Below are 20,421 nucleotides of genomic sequence, written 5' to 3' on the forward strand. Positions count from 1 at the left end.
GGGTCATTTTCTGAAGGCAACCAGCCAGTATAGCAGGAACAGGAGTTGTATCTGTAGTTCTAATGCCTAATCATAGATCTTCATAAAGTCAGAAGGAAGAGGAGTTTACACAGATACAAAGGCTATAGAGATCTCAAGCTGAGCATACAAGGGTCATAAAAATATTTAAATAAAATCAATAGATGGGTCTCAGCTGTTTCCCTGATGCAAAATAGGGCTGGGACATTTTTGGGACAGTCTCCATGGGACTTAATGGAGAGTTTGAGATAGGATTTATTTGTATAGCACTTCTGAGATTTCAGGTTTAAAGTTCTTCATGTTCCAAGTCATGGTTTTATTGCTATTCTGTTGGTAGCTTTTAATGGCTTTTTCTTTATGAATAATAGTTAAAAGTAATCTTGTTTTTCTTTGTACCTACCTGGAGGCACAGTGTGAACACTTAGCCTCACCAGCTGGGTACAAACACTGGTGTACACAATGACACTTCACCATACACAGTTTCAGTATTTGCAGCACTGCTGATGGGATTATTGAGAACATGCTATTAAAGCCTTGTAGGTATAGGTGTTGGGTGGCTTCTTAATGCAATGTAATTGCTTCCTTCCAAAGGAAAACGGGGTAGGGGAACAATAAAGGAAAAATGCATCTACTTTAGCATAGCTTTTTACTTCCCATAAAACACATTTTAATATAGTACATTTCAATTATGTTAATTGCCCTTTATTCATTCTATTCTAGGTAACGGTGTTTGTAGCTGTGGAAACTGTGAGTGCTGGGAAGGATGGAATGGAAATGCTTGTGAAATCTGGCTGGGAAGAGAATACCCTTAATGAAAGATTGAGGAGGGTTTTTTGTTCCTTTTTCTTTAGGCTGCTAGGACAATTAATTTCAGAAGTCTCTGGGTGTGGGTATGCATGCACACACACATATGTGGTTGTAAACACCTTAGAACACATTTGAGGTTCTGCTCCATAAAGAAATGCATCAGAAAACTAAACAAGGGAGCAGAACAGCCCAAGCTCTACTGGGTGAAGTCATAAAATACTGGCCCTATGGAACTTCTCCAGAGATATTTTGTAAATTCAGTGGGACCGATATTATACCTATAATAACTATTTCTTTGAGCAACCTGAGGCAAAGGTATAAGAAAACCATTTTTTAACATTATTTACTTGGTTGTCATCTATCCTTATCAGTATGCCAAAATGCACCTGTAGAAGTAGAATATTTGTCAAATAATTATTTTGATTTGTTTTATGGTGTTTGAATATTATTTGGCCCTTTTTTCCTTTCCAACAATCCTGATTATGAACCAACTCAGAAATTGAGAGGACCTGTAAAGAAGCTTATAAAAATATTATTTTTTTTAATTTGGTCAAATAAATATCTAAGTGAGGTCCAATTACATGACACTCATAGGCTGAAGACCCAAAATGTTTGAATGGAATCTTCTTCCACACAAGAACTTTTAGTTTCTGTGGTTGATAGGTCCGTAAGTTGGTTATCTAATCTACATATTACAATACTTTCAAGTACATAACCTATAGAAACATATGGAAAGAAACTAATAAAGATATAAAAGTATGACTGCCTCTTCTGCATATGTATTCTGCAACTCCTGTTGTACAGTCCTGTGTGTCTACTGTTGCCTCCTACATGTAAAGCAAATGAAAATTTTTTATATTAGTAAATTTTAGGATGAAAATTCTGTCTAACCTTAGAAATCACTTTTATGATTGCCCTGTCACACATGGAACTCACTGAATTTAACTGCTTTCATAGAAACTGGGAACCTGAACATCAACTGACTTGAAAATCATCTGTGCTATGCAGTAGCTTGGTCTCAGCCAAAGATGTTTGGACAATGTCAACAAAGTAATTAAAGTTTTAATACAGTAAATACAAACAAAGCAGTGGTATGAACAAAAATTTTATTTTTATTTTCCAATGGTGAAATGCTGCTCAGTGTGAAATTCACATTGAGTTATGAATGATGCACAACTATTGGGACTTCCCTAACTTATTTACATACGAGTCTCTTATTTTTTTGTACATGTAGATTTGGCAGCCCTTGAATTCTTTAGAGCAAAAAAAAGAAATATACATTTTAGTTTCAAAAGTGTTTACATTTTGTGAAACCATGATTGAGCAAGAAATTGATTCAATGGCTCAAAAATACTTCTTTTAGATACCAAACTTTAACATTGTGGTTTAGGTGCCAAGGTCCTGATTTTTGAAGAGGTACATGACTTAGGAATAATGGAACTATGTATTAACAACAACAAAAAAAGTGTATTTCCCTTATTAGTCTAGAAAGAACTTTTCTTTTAGAAAGGACAGTTTTGAAGTAGGAAAATACAATGGTAGAGAACATGTAATAAGATTGCAAAATTTCAAATTAATTTATTTAAATGCTTTATTATTCCCCCGTCCCATATAACTTGCTCTTTAACCACCACTTTTTTTCTCCTATAACCTGGGTTCTTTTTCTAAAAGTGAAGCTTGGTGAAGCCCATATTCTCAGGGAGTACCATTACTAAACATCCAACCTATATATAAGCTATGAAGATAAATAACTAGACATACATCCCAAAGCTGCTAGCTACTGTCTTATCAGATAACCAAAGTATCAGGCAGAGTTCTAAACTGTACTCATAAAGCATAAAGAATCTTCAAAGTAAAATTCATCCTGAAACTTTAATTTATATTCTATACCTAAACCCCTTAAACTCCATGAAGCTCAACAGGAATATTTTCTTAAGCTTTAGCAGATTTGCATTTTGCCAACCCTCGTGTCTGGAGAGCACAAATTGTTGCTTTTATTTATATTTATGAATAATGAATACCACTGACCTGAATCATCTCATAATCACTGGGTTTTATGGCTATACATTCATCTGCTGAATCAGAGTGTAAACAATGAAGGATACAAAGTTCTCCTTGCTTTCCTTCCATTTGGATTTGTATTAAGAAAATATGAGATAATCAAAATTCTTATCTGGTGTCAATAGATGCCTTTGACTTGTTCGATGACATCAAAACATTCCTGTATACTGTAGATTAGCTGTGGTATTTCAGGTACTCATTCATATATAAAAGAACAATTTTTAAGGGGTGTTAGGGTCGTATTTGATGCATTATACTTTGTCATTTGCTTTAAGTTTATATACTTAAAGAGTATAAAGTATTTTTTATTTCTACTTTGATTTTTTTTAAACCAATCAGCTCCAATGTTTTTGACTACTGAATGGATTATGCAGCCACAGCATTTCAAAAAGTGTTACTCAAGTTGTTTGTTAACTTACACACAGAAAAAAAATCAGAATGTCTAAGAGTTACTTTCAGTGGTTCATTTAAATGCAACTATCAAACAAAACGGTGCTATAACTATAAACCTTAAAGTATTAACTAAGACTACTAAAAATGTAATGTACACATTGATTCTTTTCCAATATTTCTTCTGTTTCCTATAATGTTGCTTGAACATTTCCCCTGCTCTTCATGCGGAGGTAACTGGTGATGTGACACCCAGTATATCTGTTTTGTGGCTCATTTCCTCTCTAGAAAAATGAAATCAGAAGGAATAAGATTATTATTCCACATATTTGAATATAATAGCTGTATTGATAAATTGTTATCTTTTTCCCTTATCTCATTCCCTGTGATGGGAATCACAGATGAATAAACTGTAAGTGCAGGAAGACGCATCAGGAAGTGAAACTTACTGCTTGATTCTTCATAGTTAGTGACTGTAAAAACCTACTTCCAGGCCTGTGGCAAAAGGAAAAACCAAATTGGATAAAAGGGGACTTTTTACTGATGAAATTATTAAATCTTCTAAACAAAAAGATACTTTAGCCTTGTTTTCGTCTTATGTGAGAAAGAACACAATCCAGAAGTGTGCCAGTGCTTCTATAATAGACTTGCAGGATTATGCCTATTGTGTATAACATATCTATAATATCACCTATAAAAAACCTGTGGATTTATTTGCTTCTATAATTTATTAACCTGCTTGTGATCCTTTCTTTTTCCACTGGTTATATTCTTTCTTAGAAACACATAGATGCACTTTATCATGTACTTGCTCTCACTTTTCTGATGCATTGCCCTTGCTTCTTTGCAGAATGACATCTCACTTTGTAGCTAAATGATACAGCTAAATGATATTGGGATGAAATTGAATATTTATGTGACTAAGTAATTGAACAAAAAAATTTATTACATCCTTAAAAATACATCATAGCATTTGCATTAGTCATCACAGAAAAAAAAACAAAAAACAAACTGTTATTAAACATTTTATAATGCATTGCATGAAACATGAATTTACCTAAAGGGCCATTTAAGAGAAAGAGAACTTTCTTTTACAGAAAAGAAATTTTCCTTCCTAATTTTCCTTTCATTCCCATTTGAATGTATCTGAATAATGTATTCTTTATACCAATAAACAGATGGATCATCATAATACACTTTTACTGCATGGACCAAACTGCCTGCTTTCATATCTCATTGCTTAAACTAGTCTTAAACCAAGACAAAAAGTTTCCCTGTATATATATATGTAAAGCCAGGGTTCTTAGTATTGTTTCAGGTATACACCATAGTCAAAGTGAATTGCTTTACTTTATATCTGGTGAAGGGGAGGGGCTGGGAGGGGTTTATTAAGAACCAACATTTATGAAAATGACAGTATATTAAAAAATCAATTGAGAATGGCTAAAAACCCACCAAACGAAGCAAAAGCTGTTATGTGAACTACAAAGCACTTAAAAGGAGCTAGAGACCCTTCCATAGGCTCTACCATGTGAGCAATCTCATAAGGATTCTTGTGTATTTATAACATATTTGAAGTACAGCAAAATAGTGCTTTGTTGAAGTAGTTCATGTCTCCTCAAAACTGGATCTCTAAAATTGTGCAGGTGTGACTGATTTTGCCAAATAGAACTGTAGCTGAAATACAGATCAAAAAAGAGAAGAAAATGGCTTTGTGCAGTGTCAACATATAAAATGGCAAGATGAGGTTAGATTGTAGTGTGAACAGTCTCTCAGAGATTAGAGAAAACCCAGAAGAACAAAATACAATGCAAGCATGCAAAAGACCTGGAACGCTGCAGATTCACAGACAGCTGCACATGTAAGTACAAAAACCCCAATCTGTAAATACAAATTGATTCCATCAGGTTTACTATACAGTACTTTAGTAGTAACAGACAGTTGAAAACAGATTTCACTTAACAGCAAAATTAATTTTAGAGGGAAGAAAATGGTGAAGTCTCATCCTGGAGAACAGCAAGAGAGGTATTATATTAAGGAGCTGAAATTTTCTTTGGCATGGTAAAGGGGGAGAACTGAGTTTGCCAACCTATTTACATGAAGTTTCACCATCCTGTGGCCAGTGCAATGATGCATTGCACAGTCTACTTCTTACATAAACTTTTTTGTTGGTTTCCAGTATGTCTTCATATAAATGTTTTATTCATTGTGTTGAATCTGTGTATACAACAAATAAGAATAAACACAAACTGTACAACGCAGACAAACTCGTTGCATATAGCTATGTGAATTTGTAACACTGACCAACAGTTCTTTGACAGACACAACCTACAACATGCAGTTAATTCATCCTTTTCATACTCTTCCCATGCAACAGCTGAGACAAGACAAAATTAAAGGGAGGAAACAAAGCACAAAGATACCTTTGTTGTGTTTAAACAGATTGTAGGGAAAAAAAAATCCTAGGACACTGATTCATTGGATTAAACACTCATATGAATTTAGTCCACAGAAGGAAAAAAAAACAAACCCAAACCAAAACCAAAAAACCAAACCAAAACAAACAAACAATCAAAACCCCCAAAACAAACAAACTGAAAAAGCAACCTGTATTTCCAGTATGCACTAACTGCTTAAAAACATTAAATCTGGCCTTAACTACAGCCTCCCAAACTGGTTCACTGATCATAGTTATTCAGGACCAAAAAGTTAATGTTGAAAACAATGCTTATAGAGGATCAGGCAAGGAACCAGATCCTCCTTGCTTGGCTCAGCCAGGTCTCCAGCCATGTCTCTCCTCAGGCTCTTACACTGGGTGAGTAAAAAGACAGCTGAATGGGACATGAACTCGTGTATTCCCTCCTCACGAATCAGGTGAGAGAGAACATTGCCTTCAGCTGTTTTATCTTACTTGAAATATTGTGTTCTCCTCTTACAACTGCAGGAAGGCCTGGGGCCACAGAAGGGCCCGGCCGACAGCACAGCGCCAAGGCTGCTGCCTCTCGTGGGTCGTGCAGCGCAGGGCAGGCCCCCAGCTCACATCTCAGTTGCTTTGGTTTGATTTTGTTTTCTCAGGGAAGGTGCACAAATCCCACTGGACCAGATGGGATGAGAAGGGCACACCAAAGTTTTTAATAAAGTGTTGTTTTCCCCACGCACACAGATTTAGTGCTAGCAGGCAAGGGCACAGTCTTAAGTCAAAGTTTCTTTGCATTTTTATCACAGTTTTAGATTAGGTTTGTATTTTTTTCTCTACATGGATAGAGGGCTTCATGCTTAACTCATTCCCTCCCTAGAAAGACCCAACATCAAGCATTATCTTGCTGTTCTCATATCACACATACAAAAAAAAGTCTGACCTACAGAAAAAAAGAAAAAGTTCATCTAGAATTTAGCAGCTTTACAGTAGCCTCCTTGAAGAGTGCACTAAATGTTGCTTATAAAAACAGAACACATTTGAAAACTAGTATGAAGAGTTCATTCAGACTGAATCAGACTGTTCAGCTGAGCAGGCAGGGAGTTTGAAATAATCAGCAGTCTCTGTTAGGGACTTCAGCACAAAGATGTGATAAAACAAATTGCCAGAAATACAATGCTAAAAAAGGAACAGATGGCTTCTTCTTTTTGTCTTTAAATATCAAGGTAACAGCAAGAGGCAAAGAGAGTGTTGCCACACAGTTTTCCAGACTGAGATACAATTTGATCTTTGCTGCCATTTCTAAGGAACAAATTCCTTCTTAAGCATTCAGAGAGTGCCCATATTTTTCATCTTCTGAAAACCTGTGACTAAGCGTGCAAAAACCTCAGTGGCATCTCTGTGGCACTCTCTAAATCTTTCCCCCGCCCTCCCTCATCCCCCACAACACTGGCTTAATTGTTCACAAGTGACAAACTCAAAGGGTTGATGTTGTTCCTGGTAATATGATCCAAGGCTTCAATTTTTTGATGTTTTTGATTTCTTCTAGGTTCATGTAGGAGAAAGTACAGTATATAGAGATCAAGGCAAGGCACCTTCAATCTAGCAATTTGGTGGGCATGTTATCCTAGGAAGCTGGGTGGAGGTACATACTGGGATATCAGTGAAATACACAGGACCGGACTTTGCATGCTTAGCTAAAAATAAAAATAAAGTTTTGTAATATGTCCAGTTTTAAAACTTCTTTTTTTTTAAAACACCAGAAATATTAAACTATAATTTGTAACTACCCTTTGCATTGGTGCTGCAAAAAAGAACACAACAACATCCTTGCCCATGCTTTGCTAAGTAGGTGTGGGATTCAGCCAAAAATAACAATGGCATTAAGTTCAGTTCCTTAAAAACAGGAAAGGATTATATTTAAAATGGATTTAGGTAGCGCAGTTCTGATTAGTCTTACTTTTTTTTTCTTTTATTGGTGGTGGCTGTTTTTCAAACAATGAAGATTTAGTAGATGAAAAATGAGCCTTAATTCAGACCTACAAGGCCTACAAAATTCTTTGGACCCACTTTTCCAAAAATGAGTGGGTCTTGCTCGCTGGGCAAGGCAAATGTTACCATTACCAGTAAGCCTGTGATATGTATAAAACACACACACAAAAAGAAACTATAGGGGGATGCCAAACACACATTTCAGAAAACTCCCCGTTGGTTGTGTTTGACACTCTTCCCTCCACTTTAATGCCAACCTCAGAAGCACAGTATGTTACTAAAGAGTATTCACATTTAATCAATATTTTAAGCCAGAGACAACAATCCTATTCTTTATAGATATAATTTGTAATAATAGATTTTTTAAAGGCTTCCTGATTCCCTGATTGCTTTCAAAACTAAGCCACCGGCAACGCTTAAGTTATAGAGAAACACAATCCCTGCAAAAGGTCACAAACAGTGGAGCGAGCAGCCTTATAAAAAAGGGAAGAAGAGAAATCCATAATAGCACAGGTTTACAGCATCTAACTAGAAATTACTTGATTATTTGTGTGCTACAAAATAGAACTTAAACACATGGATTTTGCTGAAACTGGACTCAAAAAGGGATTATGGGCAATTGTCAGCAGGCAAAGTATCAAGTGTACTTGTGAAGTATGTCATTCACATGAAGTGTCACAGTCACAGAAAAGATATTAAAAAGGCATTCCAATATCTGGTAGGGCATTCCATGGTCTGAGTTTAGCTGGTTCATCCAGGTGTCTTCTCGTGGTGGAGCTACATGTTGAGATTTATCCACTTGCAACCACTCAGTTCAGAAACAGCAACGGGCAAGCAGGCGACTTGCCACGAGCTGATCCGCAGACACTGCCAAGGGGAAGTCTGGCAAGGATAAATCGCTCAACTGTACTTGGGACTCAGTAAAGTCACAACACCTGTGAGGATCTGGCTATGTCGTCTTGCTCTTGTTCACTGGTTTGCCGCCATTCATTATTGCAGATGCACTTGTGCTTTTACTTGGAGTTACCCCAGCCTTTGGCACCGTTTCTCCAATATCATGCAAAGATGGTTCTCGATACATGGCAACTGAGGGGAAGGAAGAGAAAAGGAGAAGCATTTTTAACAATGTGTCACATATGAGAGTTCATCTCATAGAGGATTAGTTTTCTATGTTCCTCTTGTATATGAGGGAAACTTTATTTTGACAGACACTCCTTTTGCACCACTGATAGAATTACTTGACCCTCCAAAATTCTTATACTTCTTCTGCATCTGACTTAAAAATGCAGTAGGAAACTGTATTCTTGCCTGTTTAATGGATACTACAGCTTCTTGGAAATGAAAAACTAGTGTCCTGTCTTTGCATAAGGCACACAAAAATATACATGTATATACACATGTGTAGGTATATACACACCTTAAATAAACAAATAAAAATGTGAACATTTAGAAGTAAAATGTGATAAGAAAGACCGTAATTAAAAAATGGGGTCATACAGTTGTCTAGTCCTAAATGTTCTTTCTTAGTCATACATTGCAAGACTAGGCTAGGATCCAATTCTACAAAGTTGGATGTACACAAGTCTCACAAATCTGAGGAATTTGGCCATGGTCTCTTCTTCAGATGTGTCCTGAAAAAATGTCCAGGATATGTGGAGAGTACAATAGAGGTTTGTGGGTTTTCCTTACTCATTTCGAAAAACATACGCAGTAGCCACTGATCTTCACTGAATGTAGAAGTGCAGAAAACTCCAAATTAAACTATTAACTGAATTCTTAGACAAATTAGAAGTTTTTCTCTGGTCTTCAGTCCCTATCTAATCACTTCAAATCCTTTGAGGGAAATGCATGTATTCAATTACACAGTTCCAGCATTAAGCTGCCTTAATGATTAATGCTCTTGGATAATTCAATTTCATTTTCCATGTCACTGTATCAGGTAATATTTCCACTTACACCTAACTTCAGTTGTGTTTATTTATATCACAGCAATGTTAAAAGAGGTGTCACAGCAGTCAAAGGAATTGCCACCCTGATTTCTGGGCTGGGTGTGTGCTACCACAGAGAGCACAATTCCTTCATTCCTTGTCTAATTAGAGTGTACTTTGAGGCTGGAGCATCAAAGTACTGACCTTGATCTTCAGTGGTGTGAAGTTTCATAATAAATGCAAAGGGCCCCATAGCATCATTAACTAATCAGATACTTGTTCTAACATTTCCAGTGACATAATCTAAATCCTTTTATAGCTTCTGAAAGACTGAAATTAAATGTCTTCTCTAGAGTACATAAGGCTGGTTATGATCTATATCTTCAGAGTGGCCCATAGATGTGTTTAGGGCACTTTGCTGATTAATTAAAAGAGCCTGGTGAAATAACACTATGACCTACAAAATTATTACACTGAACAACATGAAATGGAACTATAAAGTAAGGAATTAAATAGCAGAGCTGTCATACTTGATGATTCTCATAGGCAATGTAAATCAAGTTATTTCTAAGAATTGTCTAAGCTGTTTTGATGGAGTCTGATCATCCAAACATTACTTTAAAAAGGTAACGTATTTCTTAGCACATACAAATTTGCATTGCTTTAAAAAATGCACTGACGTTCCCTCTCTATAAGTCTTAATTTAATATAGAGGGATCAAGATATAAATTGTTGAGAGCTTATGAAATAACTGTAAACTTTCACAGGCCAGGGAAAGCACAAAGGCATCAACCTGACTTCAAAAAAACATAAGATTATTCTGATTCTTTCCTTATGATGAAATTAAAGTACTTGCCACATTGATCCTTCAATCAAAATTTTTAAGTTAAATATAAAAAGAAATTGGACTGCTAACCAAAGCATTACTCAGGTATGTGTTTTCAGATGGTAAGAAATTAGATAAGTTTCAGAATGACTGAGGCTATGTGCAGCAACTAGAACAATGATTAGTGCCAGCAGGACAAGAAGCAAAAAGCAGCATAGGTTTATAAAGGCCTGCAGAATACACAGGATAAAACAAAAATTCCAAGATATAAATTGATTTTTCAGAGAATGTGATGTCATTTTGGTGTGTAAGGTTATTGTGATTGTTATTTGCTCCTATCTTGGTTTAAAGGCCAACTTACATGAGTTGTGTCCATTGCACCACCTGGCAAAGTAATATATCATGATTCATTTTATAGAGAGACCTTTATGTTTTGTATTAGAAAGATTTTACTTTGAAATGCTGACATTTAATCCATTCCCTTTTAACTCCCAATCATCCTACAATATTCATTCTTTCATTCTGCCTAATGAAAGGACTATTTTCTCACTGTAAGGCTCACAACAGCTTTTGTCCCTAACAACAGAATATTTTAAAAGCAGCACAATGCTCTTCCACAAAATGATTTCTTTTCTTGTAAAATGACCTCTTAGTCCCGGGAAAAAGGTTTTTACATATGCCCTTTGCAGCATCACTACACAGAAGCACAAAACTGCTCCATGAAACTTTGGGAGTGGCGTTGGCATTGGCCCCTGTGTGGGGCACAAACATTCAGGAGGGGCATTTTGGAAGCCATTCCGTCCTCTTGTGAGATCTACAGGCGTGTGCCAGAGATGGACTGAGCCTCACCTTCCAATGGCTTGGGTAGAAAATGAGCTGCTGGTTTTGTTTTCTTCACTCTGTTTCCTTTCATGACCTGCCCTTCTTTGTTCAGCCCCAAGAACCAGGCCCTCCCAGACTCCTGTTGTCTGTAGAGCATGGATGAGTAGATTACATAATAATTTTCAAAAACAGACTCCTTGAACTTGCACTCTGGTGTAAAAAGTTCCTGTGGGAAAAAAACCAAATGTTAAATGGTATCTCTACAGTGAAGGATTTATTTTATTAACTTCCAAATAACTCGTGATAAGTTTTATATGTGATTTACGATAAGGTTTTCTGCTTTAAGACAACGAGTTCTGTCTTTCTCTGGAAGACACCAGTGAACTTATTTCACTTCCCATGCATACCTCAGTTTACCCATCTGTGCAACAGAGATAGTATATTTTTTAAGTAGAAGGAAAGCCACACAGGCATAAAAGCACTATTTAAAATACAGGCATAATTGTTGTTATTATGCTTATTTTTCTGATAGGATATCCTTATAAAGATTAAGAAAGTTTATGCTAAAATAGCACTAGTGAGATAACAGTTGTTCAATTTTAACTGAATGCAGCATGCTCCCTCTCATTTACAACAAGTAATATTTGATGCCTAAAGTGCTGCTACCAACACATTGTAATATATAACATTCCCTGTAGTCCAGGAAAATACCACCACATGGAAGTACTATTCTGATGCGAAAATTTCTGAACAAACAATAGTATTTCCTACTGGCATCCTCAGCATTCATTCCAAAACTGGATTTTTTTTTCAGAAGTCACATTCAGTAACAGCAGTTGTCCTAAACTCTATATAGGTTAATCTAAACATAAACATCTGTAGTCCACTAGCCAAATTTAAATATATATATACAAATACATTAATAAAAAATTAACTAACAAAATAAACAGTGTGAATATCCATTGAGATAGAGATTACCAAAATTCTTTGAAAAAACCCAGCAAGTTAATAAGCAAATAAATATACATTTAAAATATCACAAGAAAATAGGATTCTGTGTGAATGTGAATTTCTGTCTGTGGACCCATCTGCTGAAGCCTGTAGAAGAAATGAGACATTAAAGGAGGAGGTAGATGTGGGAAAGGGGGAAGTAGCTTGCTAAGATTTCAGAGCTCAAAGTTCTCAGCCTTGAATACTCTTCATATTTCTTTTAGTTATCTTTCCCAAAAAAGAAAAAAAAATCTGGAAACTTCACATCTTTTCACTTCTCCATTCACAGTATTTTTTTCCATTTCTTTTTGTTCCTGGCCCCATGCAGTACTGAGCTAACACCCAGCAGGCAATGTATTTTCAGGGTCTCTATGCCATCCTCAGCTACCTATATATTGTAAGAATTTCACAGCTGTTTCTACCACAGATTTACTTTCTGGAAATCAAAGTCTTTAAAGACACAGTTCTCCATATCAAAAAGCACAGATTAAAGACTTTCCTGAATGTGCACTGAATGTCACTTGGTGCACAACCTAGTTCTCCTAATGTGGTGGGGTACGTGGTATTTGTATGACCATGGCTTAAGTTACCACCTGTAAGCAAAGCTGTCTTGATGAACACCAGGCACACTACTAGCATTCCCAATATTTGAACTTCAGATTAAAAAAAATTAATGTATTTTATGCAGCAAGAGACTAAAAGAAGGGAACAGCTGGGAAATAATTCATGAGCCTGCCCTAAAATAGGTTGCTTTGTCTGTGTCAGCCAGTACACTTAGTGTCTATAGGTCACACTTACAGGATGCAAAAAAATTCTGAATTGTGCAATGGGCGTCTTTGCACTGCTGCTTCTTTACCCGCCACGTGTACAACTGCATACCAACTGCATATATACAGATAAGTGTATATACACATACAAAAATGCAAATAGAGCCTGTACTAGAGGCAGTGAATACAAATGACAGGAAAACACCTTAACTGCACCTTCTCCTTTGCCATGGGGCTTTTTCTCTCTCTGTTCAAAACTTTAAGACATCTGTTGTTTGTGTTACTCTCCTTTCTCCTCCACTGATTTCAAGTCACAGTAGGGCTCAAGGAGACTCAAAATAAAACCAGAAGGCAGGGAGGCATGCTAGAGGGAATGCCTCTTAAAGCCTAGCACAAGCATTTACATGCGAGTCATGTTCCTTGGCTGTTGAAACAGCAGATGCTAATCAGGAAATGCCTACACAGCTCTCCTTATTGCCTACTTCACTGAAAATGCTACCCCCTGTGTTCCCCATGAAGTTTTACTTCCTTGTAGGCTCAATTACCATAAACACTACTTCTTAGCCAATACTCACATTTTTGTGCTATAAACAAAAGCTGTTTGTCATTCTATGTTCCTCCGTACTAGAGCTGCTTGGCTGCCTCTAAACACTATTTGTAGGTTTTCCCTAACAATATCCATTATGATACTTAAACAAGGTTCCTTCAATTCACATCCCTTCCCTGAATCAAACCAGTCTCTTTCCTTTTTCATTTATTTGGCATTGCAGTAGTGTTTCTGACACTACTGCACAGTATGTGAAGTGGTAGGCATTTACTTTAAAAAGTTAAAAAAAAAAAAAAAAAAAAAAAGGAGAGATTATGTCAATGCAATTACTTGGTTACTCCTGGTTGCAGACTAATAGACTGGACAAACTGGCATCATTGCTACTATGTAGTTAAGAAAACCATAATAATAGTCTGATTTTGTATATATATATATATAAATACATACATATATATATATATATATATATATAAACTTTTTTTTAAATATATAAAGGAAGAGTCAAACCCAAATATTGTATTCTGTCTAAAACTACTGCAGGTATCCTACTCCAGATGTCTGGGTAGGGCAACAGCTTTGGACAGGGTTTACATTCATCCGATATATTAGGAGGCTATTCTGCCTTGGTTAAACACTCAGTCAAAAAGTCCCTTAAATATGTTATTTTACAGCATACTAACAGTTCTAGCAATGTGGGGAGTATTCACTAATGAAAATTAGGCACCTGAGAATTACTATACGGAACTGCAGACACCAGCTCCTCTAAGGAAAGGGTTAATCAGAAGGAGATTTCTGAAATGGCTCTTTCCCTGGGGCTCAGGTGAAATTGAATATTTTTAAGAGTGGTGCCTAAAGTCTTGCCTCAGACACCATCTCAGCTGGCTGAAAATCATACTATATTTTCTACAGTAAAGTAGCCATAATACCTAAGATGTTGTTTTTGCATCTACCTAGGCCAAATCTAGGTCTGTATATCTTAGATGGAACACAGTGAGAACTCCCAGAAAATTACTAATGTGCTAACAGCACTGACTTAAAAAAAAAAAAAAACAACCAATCCATGGGCAACTTTATTTAAACCTGCTGTTGGGGGTAAAGGCAGTACAGGGTGTTTTATGAGGGAAACAGAGTGGTGAGGACACCTCTAGGCTACCTCCCTACCTGATCCAACCTGATGGTATCCAAATCTGCATCTGGCTGACATGAATAATTTAGATCTTCCCTGCAAGAATGACTTTTTGGGTTTTGATCACAGGACATTTTGTATTAGGAAGTGAATGAATGAATGGCAAAACCAGACAGGACCTGCAAACAAGTACTTGTGTTCAGGATTTCTCTTTCAAGGTGAGCCCAGATTTAACCTGTAGTTTTATATAAAAGGTGGTTTTATCCTGTCAAAGCAGCATTTGAGAAATAAAATGCATACCAGCTGCCAATTTCCAAAACCCCAGGAATGGGTTTTGGCTGTGAACTGCAATCTGATACAGTGTGTTGGGTCCTAGAGAAGTAAAGGATGTATTAAACTGCACTTTGCTGAGAATAATTTTCACTTGGATATTTTTCTGGATTCTCGTCAAATTTTTGCTTAATGTGAGTCCTATTTGAAGATATTTTAATTCTAGTTGCAGTAGCATTAATTGCAAATTAATTGTGAGTTCAAACTTGTGGAATCAAAAGTTCTGTCATTGCAGAGTTCTTAGTTTTGGGGCCCTCACAAACGTTGCCAAACCAGTGTTTTAGTATTCAAAATGATGGGGGGTTTTACCTCATGGAATCATGTGGTGGTATCAGAATCTACTTTCATATAAGAACAAAACACAAAAGAAATAAAATTAAAAGAACTATTATCCACTTCTCAAATCTGGGAGTTTCTAAACAACAGAGCTCAGGTTACTTGTGGTGTCAGCACGAAGATATAAGGGTTATTTGAAAGTAATTCAGATGACAACTGAGATGAAATCCCTACCAAGTAATGTCTTCCTGTCAATCAAAAGCTGAGGTTTGACATGAAGCTAAGCCTCAATGCCAATCAATAATATGGCACTGTAGCAAGTGGCTATCGTTCAAAATGAAAGTACAGCAAACTTCATTGTCCCACAAGCCATTGAGTAATTGAAAATATTTGAATGGATTAGCAGTGTAACTTCCCATTCCTGTGATTTCACAAGTTAATCTGTTCAAGTTAGCTTTAGACAATATGCACGTATCCATTCTTAGTCATGACCTTTCACTCAAAATAAACCCCATAAGGCACAATGTTTTCCTTGTCCAGTTCTCAAGAGGAAGAAATATGCCGTGAACCACAAAGTTACAAAGCAAAACTAGCACGACAACACAACTAGCCACATAGCTTCCAGATAGTGTTTAAAAATTAAATGGACACCTGCAGTTTTATATTATATTTCTGTTCAGTAAATCAATAATGAACTGTCAGGACTGAACAAAAAATAACCTTCCATTGCACACCACGAGGGACAGTGTAAGAACCTGGCTCTACAATGGCCAGTTGTACCAACAATAAGGGCTGCCACAAAAGTTTCCTACCTTCTAGTCCTGAACCTTTAAGCCCCTTTAGTTTTGTGTTTTATTCTGAAATATATGAAGGAAGGGCATCAGTTACAGCTCACAGAAGTGATAAAGCTAGCAGATATCCTCTTGAGTTGTAGCCAGCAGCAAACAAGGAGGCAGTGGACTCCCCTGGAGTTGGCACAACAGGACTTGTTCATCAAACAGGCAGCAAAAGCACAGCTGTAGGCTGGACTAGCTGCAGTTTCTCATTGGTGCCATGCAAAAAACACAATTGCAATACAAACTCAAAGAGATTGCCAGGCGAGGAACAGCCAGTCCAGTCAAGCACTGTGAAATACCCTGATACAATTCGTTATCTGCACCTAAAAGCACAGGTTATGGAACAGGACCTCAGAGCTTTTGAAGCACAGGCCAAGTGGAACCTGCCTGATGCAAACACCTCACAACCTAAAAAAACACAACACATCCAATCAATGGTATTAGCACAGTAGTAGGTGGTTATCAATTTTTTTTTATTTTTTTTGGGCAGAAATAACGACAATGGATTCTTAAGGACAGAATGGAGAAAGGGCAACATGAGCTTTGTGGAGGCTTATGGGAAACTTCTGCAGAGAGAAAAAAGCAGCACAGAGTCAGCACAAAAGTGTTTTGAGAGTTAGAGGCTAGCAACACAAAAAGAAGCAACATAAAATAAAGGAAATGACATTTTAATAGTGGATAGAAAGGTTGGAAATGACTCACGGAGATTGGTCTTAAGGTTGAAAAGCAGTCTGCTTAATGAGGAAAATGCACTCAAAAGGCTTCAAATAAACCTTAACCTAAACCTTCTCAAAAGAGAAGAGAAATAAGTTAAAATAATGAAGGTGGAAAATGAACTTTGTGGCAGAGCTCTGAACAGAGACTGTGGGGGTAGCACTGTACTCCTCAGTGCAGGAGGGGAGGATGCTGCAGTGATCAAAGTGAAGTGGTGAGAAGGGAAGTGGTGAGATCCCAGAGAACAGCTGCAGTGAGGTGGAACAGCAAAAGGCCTTGTCACAGACATATTTGTGCAGCAAAACCTGATAGATCTGGAGGCTTCCCCTGCACATGAGACCTGGAATACACCTAAATTGATATTCCAGCGACTTGCTGTACATTGAATTAGGTGAGTTAGACTACCTTCTTATAGTAAGCCTATCTGACAAACGCTTGTGTAGGAAAACAAAAGAACCACTTAGTATTTCCTGTCCATAATATCAAATTTTCTCAACACTTAAGACGGCTAAAAGTCTGCAGCTTGAAACCATCTTGTGCATGAGCTCCTCTTTGAATGGCAGAAAACAGAGCAACACATAGTTACGTACCTTATGAATTAAGGAGAAATTTATATTCTATTTTCTGCAGGTTGAGAAGACGTTTAGTGTATCTGGGCCTAAAAAACCCTAATACAAACATAATTTTTAAACGTCAGAACAAGAACAAGCAAAACTGGCAGAATTTTCCATGTGCAAACTGGCCAAGTAAGATACCAAGAACACAAGACTTTAGCTGCCACTGCAAGCTTTGCAGTCAAATTACTAACTTCAAAAGTAAAGGCAGTAATAGCTGAACCTGAAAATCCTACAGATGTCCTAGGAAAGCAGCAAACACTTACAGCCCCTTTCAAACACTTTCCACCATTTTCTGAGAAAATTTTCTCAATAAATTACAACAGTCAAGGAACACCATTATTGTCTCTTTTAAGCTAACGTTATTTCTGTTTCTGAAGGTTACTAAATGTGGTCTTTAAAGAAAAGAAGGTTATAAAAAAAAGAGGACTTGCAATCATTCAGGTAAAAATCAGGGATGAGTCTTGCTGGTTAAAGAATCACTGAAAGTACATTAAATGTTAAAGAAAACGTTTAGCTACAATTTCTGTATCTTACTTTCAAGTTCTTTAAAGAATTGAAAATGTGGCTATGACTGCTTGTAAAGAAATAAAACAGTTTTGACTGAATTTAGGCAAAAGCCAATGTAAATTAATGTTATTGCAAATATTAGCACTTAACTAGGATTCTAATTAGCAGGAATATGAATGGCAATATTGATCATGTAGCAATTCTTTTATTCATGTACATTCATAAGCACCTAAAATAAGGTCATGAATAAAATTCCCATAATATAAATAAAGATAAGCTAACAAAAATAGCTTGAACAGATATCTGTGTGTTTAAGAGGATCACAGAATCCCAAAAGAGTTGGGTTTGCAAGGAACCTCTGGAGATCATCTAGTCCAACACCCTTAACAAAGCCCCAGTTTAGCTTAATTTTATGTTCAGATTGGAATCGTAGAATCACTAAAGTTGGAAAAACCCTCAAAGATCATCAAGGTCAACCTTTGACTGAACGCCACTATGTCAACTGAACCACAGCACTAAGTGCCACATTTAGTCACTTCTTGAACAGTTCCAGGAATGATGACTCCACCACTGCCATAGGCAGCCCATTCCAATGCTTAACCACCCTTTCAGTGAAGAAATTCTTTCTGATGTCCAACATGAGCCTTCCCTGGTGCAGTTTAAGGCCATTTCCTCTTGTCCTGTGTCTGTTTGCCTGGGAGAAGATGCTGACCTCCACCTGACTACAACCTCCTTTCAATTAGAGAGTGATAAGGCAAAACCAGAATGTAGCATCTTGGGTTACAAAAATTTCCTTACTTCAAAACAGATGGGTTGCCTTGCTTACAACTAGAAGCTATGGCCATATCAATCTATAATTTATTAAAGGCAATAATATTTTTTAATGGAAGGCAGAGCACAGAGCACATGCTCTTTCATAAATTTACCATTTGAAAGATGAAACAATGATGTCAGATAAAAGAATATTTTAAATAAAAACCGCAAGAATGATCCCAAATTACTACATATATATACTACCCAGGAGAAGTCATCTATTTCTCTCCTTCTTACATTGAAGCTACTATTATGTTGCAAGCAGTGCTCTGATATTAATCTTCTTTTGACTGCTATCTACAATTCATAGTTATCAACTCAGTGGGACACAGCTGAGAAAGAACGATTTTCCTTGATATGAACATTTCCGATATATCTTATTTAAAGTTGGACAATTTAACTCAAACACCGACCTAATGTTTGTGAAATGCAGCCCATCATGAAGATCAGAAACATAACCCTCACACTGGGAATGAGTGAGTGGAGTTTGTTTAAACACAAGAGAAAATTTGGGACAGCAGCCTGGAAAAGGTTTCTAATTTTCAAAACTGTCTTTATGATACCCATTCCAAAACTAGAATACATCACTAAATGCTCAAGAGTAGAACCACTAAAAAGTGCTGCTTCCCCCGAATAAAAGAAATAAAATTTGTTTCAGAAATATTATTGAGAAGCCAAATTTGTACCTATGAGTTTGGTCTGGGAATGGTCTGCAGCCCACCAAGATCCATCACATGTTATAGTGTATGGTCAAGTATCCCCACAGACACATGAAGGAGAGAGAAGTTATTTTCTGCTTCACTTCAACTTTGAACTTTCACAGAAATGTGTAATTTTTTGCTTGGGTACATCTTTGGCTTTAAAGGAAACGCAGCCAGAATCCTTGTATCACTGAAATGAGATATTCATTCTCCCAGAGCATAATCTCCTCCCCACCTAATCCTCACCTTCCCTTAAGATTCAAATATGCAGTAAAAATTGCTTTAAGGCTTCAGCTGAAACACCAACAATAACTCCTTGCTGTATCAACACAGACAGACATATTTTATGTTCTGTACAGCATCTGTGATTAAAGAAATCCAGTATCAATAAGAAAGGCAGATGCCCCAAGGCATGACTAAGAGAAATTGCATGCATTGTAGGGAATATTTTCTTCCAGTACTGTCATGGGGGGTTTTGGAGAAGAAGATGAGTAAACCAGCCTGTATTTGATGGTCACTTCCACTCAGAACAGCCATAATTCATCAGCTTGTCGACAGCACCAGGCTCTCATCTAGAAAAGGTCAATGCCAAGGGAAAACTGGGACGGCACTAAATTAAGAGACGGAAGGGAAGGATTTAACAACATAGCTGTTGAAACAAACCACGATGGGCTGGGGAAGAAATTCTCCTCCGGTTGCCCATCAATCTACTGTTCTGTCCCTGGATGAATAATGCAGGAGGAATACAGACACTCAGTCATAGGCCAAACCTTTCCAAATGACAGCGGAAGTTTTGGACACAAGTTTTTCCAGACACTTGCAGACAATCTTCTGCTATGCAAATGCCTCAAATAAAACAAACTATAAAGAAAAACACAAACACAGTTATTGAAATGGCCAAGTACCCAGAAAAAACCAAGGAGGGTGACTTTTTCTA

The 20,421-nt window shown here is 36.9% G+C and overlaps 2 protein-coding genes across 3 annotated transcripts in view; one reads left to right on the top strand and one right to left on the bottom strand.

The window, feature by feature from the left end:
* ITGBL1 (integrin subunit beta like 1) overlaps positions 1-7,101 on the top strand; it is a 132,785-nt gene extending 125,684 nt beyond the window's left edge. Inside the window, exon 11 of the mRNA XM_063392379.1 lies at positions 739-7,101. Coding sequence (XP_063248449.1) covers positions 739-830 — 92 coding nt within the window. The 3' untranslated portion in view covers positions 831-7,101. The remainder of the gene's footprint in view (positions 1-738) is intronic.
* Positions 7,102-7,141: 40 nt separating this feature from the next.
* FGF14 (fibroblast growth factor 14) overlaps positions 7,142-20,421 on the bottom strand; it is a 376,431-nt gene continuing 363,151 nt past the window's right edge. For both annotated transcript variants that reach the window (XM_063392380.1, XM_063392381.1), the window contains exons 4-5: positions 11,288-11,486; positions 7,142-8,770 (exon numbers count right to left, since the gene is read on the bottom strand). In XM_063392380.1, the coding sequence (XP_063248450.1) occupies positions 8,634-8,770; positions 11,288-11,486 (336 nt within the window). In that variant the 3' untranslated portion in view covers positions 7,142-8,633. The remainder of the gene's footprint in view (positions 8,771-11,287; positions 11,487-20,421) is intronic.

Source organism: Prinia subflava, chromosome 3 (genome assembly GCF_021018805.1).
Source record: "Prinia subflava isolate CZ2003 ecotype Zambia chromosome 3, Cam_Psub_1.2, whole genome shotgun sequence".
Lineage (NCBI taxonomy): Eukaryota > Metazoa > Chordata > Aves > Passeriformes > Cisticolidae > Prinia > Prinia subflava.